General features: G+C 36.8%; 2 protein-coding genes across 3 annotated transcripts in view; one reads left to right on the forward strand and one right to left on the reverse strand.

Moving 5' to 3' along the window:
• Positions 1-6581, reverse strand: LOC135153236 (uncharacterized). Its single transcript, XM_064095656.1, has 3 exons — positions 6577-6581; positions 1577-1579; positions 1-808 (listed from the first exon to the last, which is right to left on the reverse strand). The coding sequence occupies exons 1-3, from the start codon at positions 6579-6581 to the stop codon at positions 1-3; spliced, it is 816 nt and encodes a 271-aa protein (XP_063951726.1).
• Positions 6435-12295, forward strand: part of LOC129279373 (adenylate cyclase type 2-like) — a 25848-nt gene continuing 19987 nt past the window's right edge. For both annotated transcript variants that reach the window (XR_010292604.1, XM_054915469.2), the window contains exons 1-3: positions 6435-6784; positions 11501-11650; positions 12027-12190. Coding sequence is in view for 1 of the 2 variants with exons in the window: in XM_054915469.2 (XP_054771444.2) it covers positions 6599-6784; positions 11501-11650; positions 12027-12190 (500 nt within the window). In the remaining variant the exon portion in view is untranslated. The remainder of the gene's footprint in view (positions 6785-11500; positions 11651-12026; positions 12191-12295) is intronic.

Genomic DNA, 12295 nt, shown 5'->3' on the forward strand with positions numbered 1-12295 from the left:
TCAGTGGTGGCGTTCCGTGCGTGTTGGTCGGCGGACTCGTCGGGTAGGCTTCGGCGGGATTGAGTGGGTGGCCTGGTGTACGGATGAGGTGTTGGGTCGTCGGCGGAGGTTGTAGCGAGGCGTCGGTGTCGGTGGCGTGTGCGTCGGCGAAGTTGCTGGTTGAGTTGGTGATTCGATCAGACTGCTGTGTTGGGTAGGAGGGCTTGGTAGGGTGACGGTGGACGGCGAGTTGCTTGTGGAGTTGGTTGTGGATTGGTTGGAAGTTGGGTGGTGACGTAGGATTGGGTGCCAGATGGTGTTGATGTGGAGACCAGGGTCTTGAGGCACGGTGTTGTGTTGATGTATCTCAATGGCTTCCCTGACCCTTCTGGTATTCCAGTGCCGGACGTTGGTGATTAGGTGGCTCTTGTCCCAGTCTATGCTGTGATTTTCCTGTTGTGCGTGTTTGACGATGGCAGATCGGTCCCAGTCGCTGCGTCGGTGGTGGGTCTTGTGTTCCTTGAGTATGGTGTCGAAGTCTCGGCCGGTTTCTCCAATGTAGACTTTGCCACAGTCGCATGGGATCTTGTAGACGCCTGGTTGCTTGTTGGATGGGTGCTTGTCCTTATGAGAGTGCAGGATGGAGTGTAGCTTGCGAGAGGATTGGTGTCTGACGAGGATGTTGGCAGAGTGAAGGATGCGTTGTAGTCGGTGTGAAGTCTTGCCGATGTAGGGAAGTGCTATGGTGGCGATAGGCTTGGTTTCGGATGGGTTTTCGGTGCTGTTGGTGTTGGGTTGGTGGCTGGACGGTTGAGTGTTAATCCTTCTCCTGGGGTAATGGTTGATGGTGGTGAGTGCATTGGTCACGTGCTTGAGTCCACCAATCAGTCGCCCGCACTCTCATCAGACGAGCCCACCAACTCAGCGACAAGGCACACTTACAGCAGGAACTCAAGCACGTGAGGACTACTTTCAAGAAAGAATACTCTACTCTCAAATCTCCACTTTCTCGCCTATCCATTTCTTCTCTTCTCCTATCCACTGTTTCTACAACACTTCACATGGTGTACCGTAAACCACATCAGCGATTGTACATACCACCATGCAAACCTTCAAACAAAAAATAAATCAGTAGTTAGCTCTAGATATGTGTACAAGTGACCCAAGAGTAAATGCAACCATCGTGTTGAAATAAATGTCCTCTCCAGAACAACATGAAACCATACAGTTTGCTGCTTGTAAGGGTAGTATATAAGTGCCAGGATCAGCAGATTTTGTCATTTACACAATTACAAATAGTATCACATTAAATTTTCTTGAATATCCAAACATGGAGTGAGAATTTTTTCGTCTGATCCTCCTATATTGCCCAATTATTGATAATGTAAAATATAATTCAATTGAGACTGAAATTCTCATAAATAAAATAATATTTTATGAATTATATCTCTGTGACCAACAACAGATCATTATTTTCTTACATAAAAGAAGGGCTTTTCTTGTTAAAATTATTATTTCTGCACATTGTTGAAAAATGAAGTACCTTTGTACTGGAGAGGACATTCCATTTAACTTTGCATAAGTGTGAATTACTCACCATCTATATGAATTAAGAGGGAAAATTCAATGTTATAATGTTGAACTGAAGTATACTATTATTTCTACACCACAATAATGGGTATCAGATTCCTTAGTGCTTCAAAAAATGAAAAAGTTTAACGTTCTGGAGAGGACGCACTTTTAACAGAGAATTGATACATCAAAATAGCCAAGAGATAAAAAGTATCCAGCAAATTAGAGTCAAAGATTTGACATATGTCTTGACTTACATGCATTCTGAAAATTGAATTAGCAGAGTTTTTGCGCTCATTTATCAATTTAATTCACTGCTGGTGACATATATGTTCTGGAGAGGACATATCTTTTTTGTTTAACGGAGAAGACACATTTTACAAGAATATTCATAAGTTTCTCAATTATGGGTCAAATTCGATCAAATAAAGTTTATTATATTGATAACTAGTTGTACTTTTCCATAACATTAATATTTAACACATCTCTCGTCAAATTTATCCAAGATATCAATGAACTTTTTTGAAAATGTTGAATGAGACTCCATTTTCTGTTAAAAATGCACAAAAAATGCTGAAAATTAAAAGAAAAAGTACTCGAACCATCATGAAATTGCAACTGTAGATTGGAATAGATCAGGTGCATCAAACCAAATTGCAAGTACAATAAATTGAATGCTACAAATCAGCTAAAAAGGGGGAAAATCAATTTTTTCGGAAGTGTACACTTAATGTGAAATAGCCCAATTGCAGCTTCAGACTCTTAGCAGAGAAAATAAAGATGTCTATATTATTGGTGATTTTAACCTTAATCTGCTAAATAATAATTCTGATGCAAAGGTCAAAGAATTTGCTGACTTGATGAATTCTTTTGGTATATTTTCTCTTATATCAAAGCCCATTAGAATCTCACAAAATGCAGCAACTCTGATAGACAATATTTTCACCAACTGTATCCATAATGATTTCGATACTGGTATCTTGTGCTCAGATTTATCAGATCATTTGCCTATTTTTTGTGTTAATAAGGGTGATTTTGTTGATGACAGATCAAACAACCAACCCTCATTTAAACGATTAATCACAGACCAAAGGATTTTGACCTTTCAACAAAATCTACTGCAAACTGAATGGCAGGATCTGTACCTGCTAGATAATCGTGATGAGTCCTATGAATATTTTATTTGTATATTCACTGATTTGTATGATCAATGTTTCCCTCTCATCAAAGTGATCAGTAAGAAGAAAAGCAAGAAACCTTGGGTTACGAGTGGTTTATTAAAATCAATCAATCGCAAACATAATCTATATTCCAAATATGTCAAAACGCCAAATTATTCTAATAAAACAAAATGTGTTAGATATAAAAATGTTCTTGTTAGGACGCTTCGCCTAGCAAAACAGGTATTTTATGACCACCTATTTCAAAGTGTTAAGGGAGATATTAGGAAAACTTGGTCACACATCAATGAATTATTGGGCAGGGGTAAGAAGCATTTGATCCCATTAGAGATGTTCCATGAAGGCTCATCTTTATTGTCTAGTAAGCATAAGGCTGAATGTTTTAACAAATATTTCATTGGATTGCCTGCGAAAATAAGTAGAGAAATTCCGACAGTACCGCAGTCTTTTCATGAGTATTTAAAGCCAAACATTGATAATACTTCTCTGTTTCTTAGACCAACTTCTGTCACTGAAATCATTAATTTTGTTTCATCACTTAAGTCATCAAAGTCAAGCGGTTCTGATGATATTGCCCCTAGGGTTGTTAAGGAATGTATTCATTATTTTGTTGAACCATTGTGTGTTATTTTTATTAATTCTTTGTCACATGGGATAGTCCCATCGAAGTTAAAGGTGGCTAAGGTTGTTCCTGTTTTAAAAAAAGATGACGAGAAGAATATTGTTAATTACAGACCTATTGCTCTTTTGCCAATATTTTCTAAGCTCTTGGACTTGGAGAAGATTGTTTACAAGCGATTGAACGGGTTTTTGTTGGAAAGAAACATTTTGATCCCTCAGCAACATGGTTTCCGAAAACACTTCTCTACTAGCATGGGTGTTTTCAATTTATTAAATACTGTTATAAAATCATTTGATGATGGTAATTTTTGCCTTGGAATTTTCCTTGATTTGTCCAAGGCGTTTGACACGATTGACCATGTCATCCTTCTTAGTAAATTTGAGCACTATGGAGTACGCGGAGTAGCATTGGCTTGGTTCCAAAGCTATTTACAAGATCGTACAAAATATGTCATGGTTGATGGTGTTAAATCGCAATAGAATATTCACTATGGTGTGCCCCAGGGTTCGGTACTTGGTCCTTTGTTATTTCTAATCTATGTCAATGATATCATTAACTCATCAAATGTGTTTTTGTATTCTCTGTTTACTGATGACACAAGTTTACTATTGTCTGATAGAAACGTTGCTACTGTTATTTCAGTTGCAAATGTAGAAATTAAAAAGTTACTTGCATGGTTCTGTTGTAATAAACTTTTGCTAAATGTTAAGAAAACTAAATGTATTATTTTTCGATCACGAGGCAAAATTATTCCAGACGATGTCAATATTCTTGATGTTGGGGGCCACAATGTTGCTCGTAGTGAGCATATTCAATTTCTAGGAGTAATTATTGATGAGCATTTGACTTGGAAACCCCATTTAGAATCAGTGTGTACAAATGTTTCTCGAGGTGTACATACATGTAGGTGTTATATGTAGGTTATTAAAGGTGTGTTTTACCTGGGTCTATTCTAAGAATCTTATACACCAGCATTGTGCTTCCCTATCTGACTTACTGCAATGTTGCATGGGGTATTACTTTTAAGACTTACATTGACAAACTAAAAGTTTTACAAAAGAAAATCATAAGGCTCATCACCAGTTCAACTTTCAGACACCCTAGTAAACCTTTATTCCTTCAGCTAAAATTGCTTCCTTTTGACGAGTTAGTTGCATTTAATTGTCTGATTTTCATGTTTAATCTTCATTTTTGCCCCCAAATTTGCCAACTAAAAGACTTATTTCCCCTTAAAGGGGAATCCAGCCTTGGCCATTAAATGTTGTGTTGGGAAGGAGAAAAATAAATCAAACAGAATGGTGAAAGTTTGAAAGAAATCGGACAAGCAATAAGAAAGTTATGGCTGCTTAAAAATTGAGATCACTAATACTATGTAGATTTCAAATTGGCAACTAGGTAAGTAAATTATGACAAGGGGCAAGGACAACTTTCCCATAGGCCATGTACTTTATTATCAGGGATTTGTGGTTTTCTCTTAAGTACCCATTCCCCTGGGGCAGTAATCCAAATATAACCCAGGTAGTATATTGTTTTATGTCCTCATGAAAGAAAAATATCATTTGAAATAAAACTTTTGGGGAAAATGACATTTTAGCCATAATATGTATTGGAGTACATGGAAGAGTAGTCCTTGCCTTACATCACTATGACATCCCATATGCGGCCAATTTGAAGTCTCCATGGGTATAGTGATTACCAATATTTACAACTTTTAAAAATTCATAACTTTTTTGTTGTTTGTCCAATATTGTTCAAACTTTTACCTATCAACCTGTCTGATTTTTCTTTTCCTTATAAAAACAAGTTTTTATTTGGGTTGGATTCCCCTTTAACTCTCAGATACACAATTACAATACACGTCAACATAACTTTATCCACCGACCTTATGTTAGAACTAATGTATCCTTAAATTCTTTCATAACAACCTGTATCAAGGAGTGGAACAGGTTACCTTCTGATATTAGGAACTGTACAACTCTTTATCGGTTTAAAGTGCTATGTAAAAAATACCTCTTTTGACAATCTATTATCTTAGTTAATTTAGAAAGTTTTTCTTCCATAGAGTCTATTATGTTTTACATGTATCTCGTAGTTGGCCACCCTAGTCATGTGTGTTTGCGTGTGTGTTTGTGTTTGTGAGTGTGTTTGTGTTTATGCCGACACTTGTTTAATGTACATTTTGTACATATTTGTAGTCGATATATCTGTTTATTATGTATCCTCCTTTGTCATTTTATACATTTAGATCTACATCTTATTTAGAGGTATATAGGGCCCCACTCACAAGCTGTGCTTCTTCGGGGTCCTAGAAAACCGTTCATATTGTATCATGTATTCTTTTGTACCATCTGATCATTGATTTGTACTCGTAATATGTCTGGTTTTTTAAATAAATTGAACTTGAACTTGAAGCATTCAAGGTTGTTGCATGTTGTGATGCATCAGGTAATGCAAACGAGTGAATAAATTTAACATTTATCAAATTAGCATGCATTTTAATGAAAAGATGTTTTGCATAAATGGTACAATATATATATTAATGTAACTCTTAAGGTAGTTTCTTATTAGGAACGGGTGTGAAATCATTTGTGTATTGATGTACTGAAGGGTTACAATAGAAAGCATTTTCAATTATCTGAGAAAATGACATTTCATTGATTTTTTGGCCATATGATATGTTGGAAACCTGCTCACATATGACGTCACATATCAAGAAATTGAAATTCTAATAACGTTTTCAATGAAAACGTTTTAAGAATTTCAATTTCTTGATTTGTGACGTCATTCTTTGATGGTTTTTCCTCAAACTTTTGCCAATATTTCTGTTATATTTTTGCAATAAACTTTTTGTCTGGGTGTACTTTCCCTTTAAGGTTTATTTTTCAAATACTCCTTACTGTAAAGTTAGATTCATTTAAATTTGTTTCACAAATGAGTATATGTTTGCTGGCAGTTTAAATATTGTTAATATTACCAATGAAAGCCATCCTGGTGTTTTATTCATGACATTTTGTGTTCTCTTTGAGATTAATTTCTGAGTTTCCTTTTTTTCATCCTATTTTTGTATGTTACACAGAACTTTGATCAGGTATTAGGGCGCACAGCAATCCTGATTGGGTCAACCTTCCTGCTGACGTGCTTTCTGGCACTATCCTGTCTGGAATTCATCGTACCTCGCTTCTCTTTCCCTCTAGCCATCTTCCTCTGGCTAATCCTACTCACCTCATCCTACACCATACAAATCATGCGCCCTGGTCATGTACCCACCGATGGGGTGGGGTTGGTCCTCTTTATCACCCTTGCTGCACACACCATGTTACCGGTCTCTCACATCGTTGCCGTGGTCATTGGCACCCTCACTTGTCTCCCTCATGTTATTCTCTCTGCCATTCTCGGCAGCCATGATGAACCCATCAATAAGTTATTGAAGGTAGGTAGGTCAAGATCTAGTCAGATAATATTTTCATGTCACCAATCATACTGGTATTCTGTGACAGGTCTGTAGAAAGGATTTTTTGGCGGTGGGGATCTGAATTATAAAAAAGTGGCCCTTTCTAGTTTATGATCAGGCTTGCCCTTGTGTTCGGTTCCGTTACTGCAAGGGGCGGATCCAGCTTTCCCCAATAGGAGGGAGGCGAAAAAATAGTTTAATCCACATTGAGCAGATTATTATCTCATTCAAGGTAATGTGAATGTGAAAGGCGAGTGATTTGTTTATGTTTGGCCTGCATAGCAGTGCAAGACTACAGGCGCCGCTTTTCCGACTCCAACGACGGTGTCGTCAACATTAAAATCTATTCCTAAGGCTAAGCTTTTGAAATGTCATCATAATTTAGAAAGTATATGGACCTAGTTCATGAAACATGAGGGTAATCAAGTATTACTTAACATACTGCCTGAGTTTCAAGTCCATAACTAAGTTCAAAGGTCATGTAAGGTCCATGAACTTAGATTATGTCGGGGGAATCAACATAGAAATTTTAAGGTTAAGTTTTTTGAAATGTCATCATAACTTATATGGATCTAGTTCATGAAAATTGGACACAATTGTTATCAAGTAGGGGTAAATAAGGCCGCCTGTTAGTTTTTGGCTCACTGCTCAAGAAACTTAGGGTCAAATGGATTACTATTTGAGACAGTTCCTTAGCACAGATTTTGAGCATAGAGAACATATCACAGCCCAGTGCATGTGGCCAGGAGGAGCATAAACCAGGCCCCTGAAGCTACCGCCATTTTGTTTAATTCATTAGAAGCTAAAATAAGCCCTCATTAATATTAATTTTGTACGATGCTCCCTTGTCAACTGTGGTTTTGTACGTGTATTAGACAATACGCACATCAGCGCAATGATAAAGGTCAACTTGGCAAATTCATTAATGTATTCATTCTTTACACTTTCATGGTTGAGTGAGCACACTTGAAAACTTAGGACTGCCCGCTAGCATTTGCTTCATGATGAAGCCATTGCTAAAAAGTGTATGCATAAAGCGATCATTTCGCTTGTGCATTTAAGCACTTCCCTAGGTTTTTTCAAGCTCCGTCAGAGCAGCTTGAGCGTTTGCTTGATGAGGGCGTTCGTGATTTTTTGTCATATTTATGCACCTGACAGAGAACCCCAAGGTGTACCGTAGCGTACATGTACATGTTTTCTTCCTAACAAGTGCAAATCAAATGCCAAATATTTAAATTTATCAATAAAGGAACAAGTTAGTTTGACACCAAGTCTGAGGAAGAGATGTTACAGGAAACAAGCAGTAATTTGCACTGCCACACCTTTGCGTTCGAGCCCTGCCTTTTCCGTGAGTCGTGTTCGCACTAGTGTGACGTCGCTATTGTTAAAACTGCTAGAAATTGCTTTCTTAAAGGAGAACTATATTGATTATGAATGTGGTCTTATTATATGTCAATGGAAAGGTAATGATGTGGGGATTATCAGTGGGTCATTCAAAAATAACGAAAATAATACATAAGTTAAAAATCGCCGATTAAAAAACGCTCAAAATGCCTCTCCGAAATATGCCTCGCATCGGTCTCTGAATTGACTTGAATTTGATGACGTCACTTTCTGTACGAGATGCGTGATTGGCTCTCCCACGTGAAGCTGCACTTGCATGCAAAACCTGTTGCAAGGGTACGTTTTCTCCACACTGTCACTGAATAATTCGATCACGAAATGAAAGAAAACCCAGAATTTTATCTAGATTTGGATTTTCAAATTGATGATTTTGAAGATGAAGAGAATGATGATGAAGTGAACAACAAAGCGACGTAGTTGGGGGTAAATTGGGGGAATCGATGATGAGGAGTCGGACAATTCAACTTGCAACACGATCACATGCCGATTCGCTACCAACTCATGCAGCTGCTAAGTGCTAGCTACACCGCGCGTGCCAAATTGAATTCACGAAAATGACTTACCACACTGTCCAGACAGAGTCTCTTACCTCTGTGACTATGAAGAAGGAAAATAATGATAAAACTGTACTTACAAACAAGTGAATGTAATCCGAACCTGAAGGCAACTCAACGAATAGCAGCAGACGATATGCACCGACGATAAATGTGGCTGGGATAGATTGTCACTCGTTCTGTTAGATGTAATTTTTATCTCATTAATTTGAAAAAAATTACGAAACTCGGGGAATTATTTATCTATATAAAAATATAGTAACATCTCGTATTATTTTTTAAATTATGATAAAACCTTTTAAAAGCTCGTATATGTGATCGTAATCAAAATCACAAACATGCCGTATTGCTTGCTCGCCTTGGCTGAGAGAGTAGATCTATGCACGTGTTGCACAGCTCTCAATCAAGCTACGCATGTTGGGGATCTTTTACATCTAATTTTAATTTACCTCAACGTTTTCCTTCAAAAAACGTTTTATCGTAATTTGAAAATTATCCCCATTTCGCGGACGTAATTCTGCGTGTTTGAAGCATCAGAGAGAGAACTTTAAACTATCAATTAACTGAGTTCCATCGGTCTCCATGATAAATGATGTACACCATCGTGTTCTCCTTATTTTCTCCTTTCATTTGATATATGATTCTCCATTTTTACGATTTTCAATATATTTCTCCTTTAAGGCAAGAAAAACGTTCAAGCACAAGCAAACGGGTTATGACTATGAAATTGCTGAAGCACGATCTTTGGCTTGGCTAGCTATTTCTTATGCTTAAAGCAATTGCTTGCCAGAAATTGCTACTTTTTATGCATCTGACCCATTGAAATGGGTAAACATGATTATCGTGGCGTTCATCACAAATTATGAATGCGATGTTTGTATATTATGCATTGTAGGGATGCCAAAATGCCGCGCTGCTGTACGGGTCGCTAGTACATCGTTTTCATCACATTGTCAGTTGCCAGGGCTAGATTAAAAATACTTGTTGTTCGCCCCGGCCTATTGGGGGTATCAACCTTAATAACCAATGTTATGTCTTTGAAATATAACTATAGATAACTAAATAACTAATATAGGCCTGTATGGTTCTATTTCTTGAAACTTGGACATAAGAGGAATCAAGTATCACTGATAATTTTGCACGAGTTTCAGGTCACCTGATTAAAGTCAAAGTTGATTTAAGGTCATTGAACTTAGTATTTTATCATATGATTTTGTTGGATTTTTTTTGGGGGTTGTTTATGTGTGTTTTTTTTTTAGTTTTCAAAGTCATAACTGCTGCTATATTGAATCACAAAATGCAGGCCAAAGGTTTTTCAATTGTAATGGAGTTATGTTTGAGTGTTTTTGTTTTGTTACTGACAAATGTGGTAAATGTTACTTACAATCATCCTGAAGGGTTGGCATCTCTGCAGTTACTAAGCTTTATGTGACAGGGCTATTGTCTATTTGATTGGAGAGTATCAAGATCCGTTTGTGAAGCAAAGTAAAGGGGGCTTGTCTGAGGGAGGGAATACATAGTGAAAGCAACCTCTTATGTATTGAATTCGGGATTTGATTTCACTTGCTGAAAGTGATAATCTGTAGTCTCTACACTGCCAATTTTCAGTGATGAAAACTGCATGACTGCAATCTTTCGATCCAATAATTAGATTCATATTTCCTTCTGGATACCATTAATGTTTTTGACTTCATAAAATGAGGTATACAGGATAACAGTGTTCTCTCATGAGATCAATACTTCTTTTTAAGTCTGAAAGTAAACCAAATAACGTGTGTGATAGTTAAAAGGTGACTACTATGAAGGCAGGTCTTTCCATTCTTTTTTTTCCCAAGTAATTAGGGCCGTCTGCACCAGCCCAAGTTTTCAAATTAGCGCGCTATTTCTGATCCGGCAAATTATCCTGATCTGAACAATCTCAAGATTATTTGTAATGGAGACGCAATTATCGCGCTAGTTCGTTGGATTAATCTCGAGATTGCAATCCCAAGTCAACTTGGGATTATTTGCAAAATAGCGCGCTATTTTACGAATTATCCCGCTAATTCGCAGGTGCAGATGCACTCGGAATTATTTATTCATGGCGTCAGACTATAATGCATCGATGCCTCGCACCAGAAGGAATCGCTCTTCTTGCGATGGTGAAGACAGGGTTTCTTGAATCTTTAGATTAATCGCGAAGAGGGCCGATCGGGCTAAAATCTTGAGATTGAGCAAACTCGGGCTGGTGCAGCACCGCCTAATAAGATAAAAATACAGCAACCTATAAATCTTTATCATTGGTGATGGGATATTGTTCTCAATTTCTTTTAATTTGCTCTTTTATGTATCTTTAAAACTTGTTACTGCTGTGTACCTTATAAAGAAACACATTGTTAATATTAATGTCTTAATATTTGAAGAAGTTTTTTTCTTTAAATATTATAGGCTCTATTCAAGTATAATTTACTTATCTATGCTTCTACTAAATGGAGGTGACTACTAGGAGTAGTTATCATTTCTATTTCTGTGTGAATTACATCTATCTTGGTTCTCTTTCTACTAAGTTTGAATAAAGCTTTGTTCATAACCTTACTCCTGAAAACAGGAGGACATGATCAATAGTTAAAAACTAGTTCTGAGGGATTAACCACCACCAATTGGTATTTGCTTTTAGCTATTCTTCTGTTTTCAAGTATTTTGTTTGTTTTTCATTGTGATTAACATAGCACATTTTTTCCATTCTCTTCTGATACAGATTCTTAGTAATATAGTGATGTTTGTTTGTGTGAACTTCATTGGTGTGTGTCACAAACATCTCCTTGATGTGGCTCAACGTAGGACTTTCCTAGACACAAGGAGCTGTATAGAGTCTAGAATAAAACTTGAGCATGAACAAGCACAACAGGTTGGAACAATTTCACAATTTCAAGATGATATGATTAATAAAAATAATTAAAATTTCAATCACATTTATAATGATTCTTTTACACTTCTGATGAAAATATTCCTGATGAAAAGTGAAACCTTGGATTGAGTAATTCTTTAACTTTCACGTAATCATCCTCTTTTGCATTTATTTAGAAAATGTAGTACTGTTTATGAGTTGAAAATTACCATGTATACTACCTACATGTATGGTGAAGGCCTTACAAAATTTGCACTTAAGCAAGCTAAATATAAGTATAAGTTGATCTTAGATCTCAGCAAAATTAAAAAAATTACAAATTTCATATTTTGAGTTTTATCCCAATAACAAGTATACATGTTTTTTTTAATGGTAGGAGAGATTATTACTATCTGTGTTACCTGCTCACCTTGCATATGAGATGAAAACAGAGATGATGGAAAGGGTTCGAGATCCTTCTATGAGCCCTTTCTCATCCCATCGGCCTAGTAACAGCACACACTTTCACAGTCTATATGTCAAGAGACATAAAAATGTCAGGTACGTACAGTTTTCAATTTCCTATATTCTAAAGTGAAAAGGGAGATAATAGAAAAGGGTAAAGGTGTGTCAACATACACTCTAAATTTCAAGGATTTCAAATAA

This window comes from Lytechinus pictus, chromosome 2 (assembly GCF_037042905.1).
Source record: "Lytechinus pictus isolate F3 Inbred chromosome 2, Lp3.0, whole genome shotgun sequence".
NCBI lineage: Eukaryota > Metazoa > Echinodermata > Echinoidea > Temnopleuroida > Toxopneustidae > Lytechinus > Lytechinus pictus.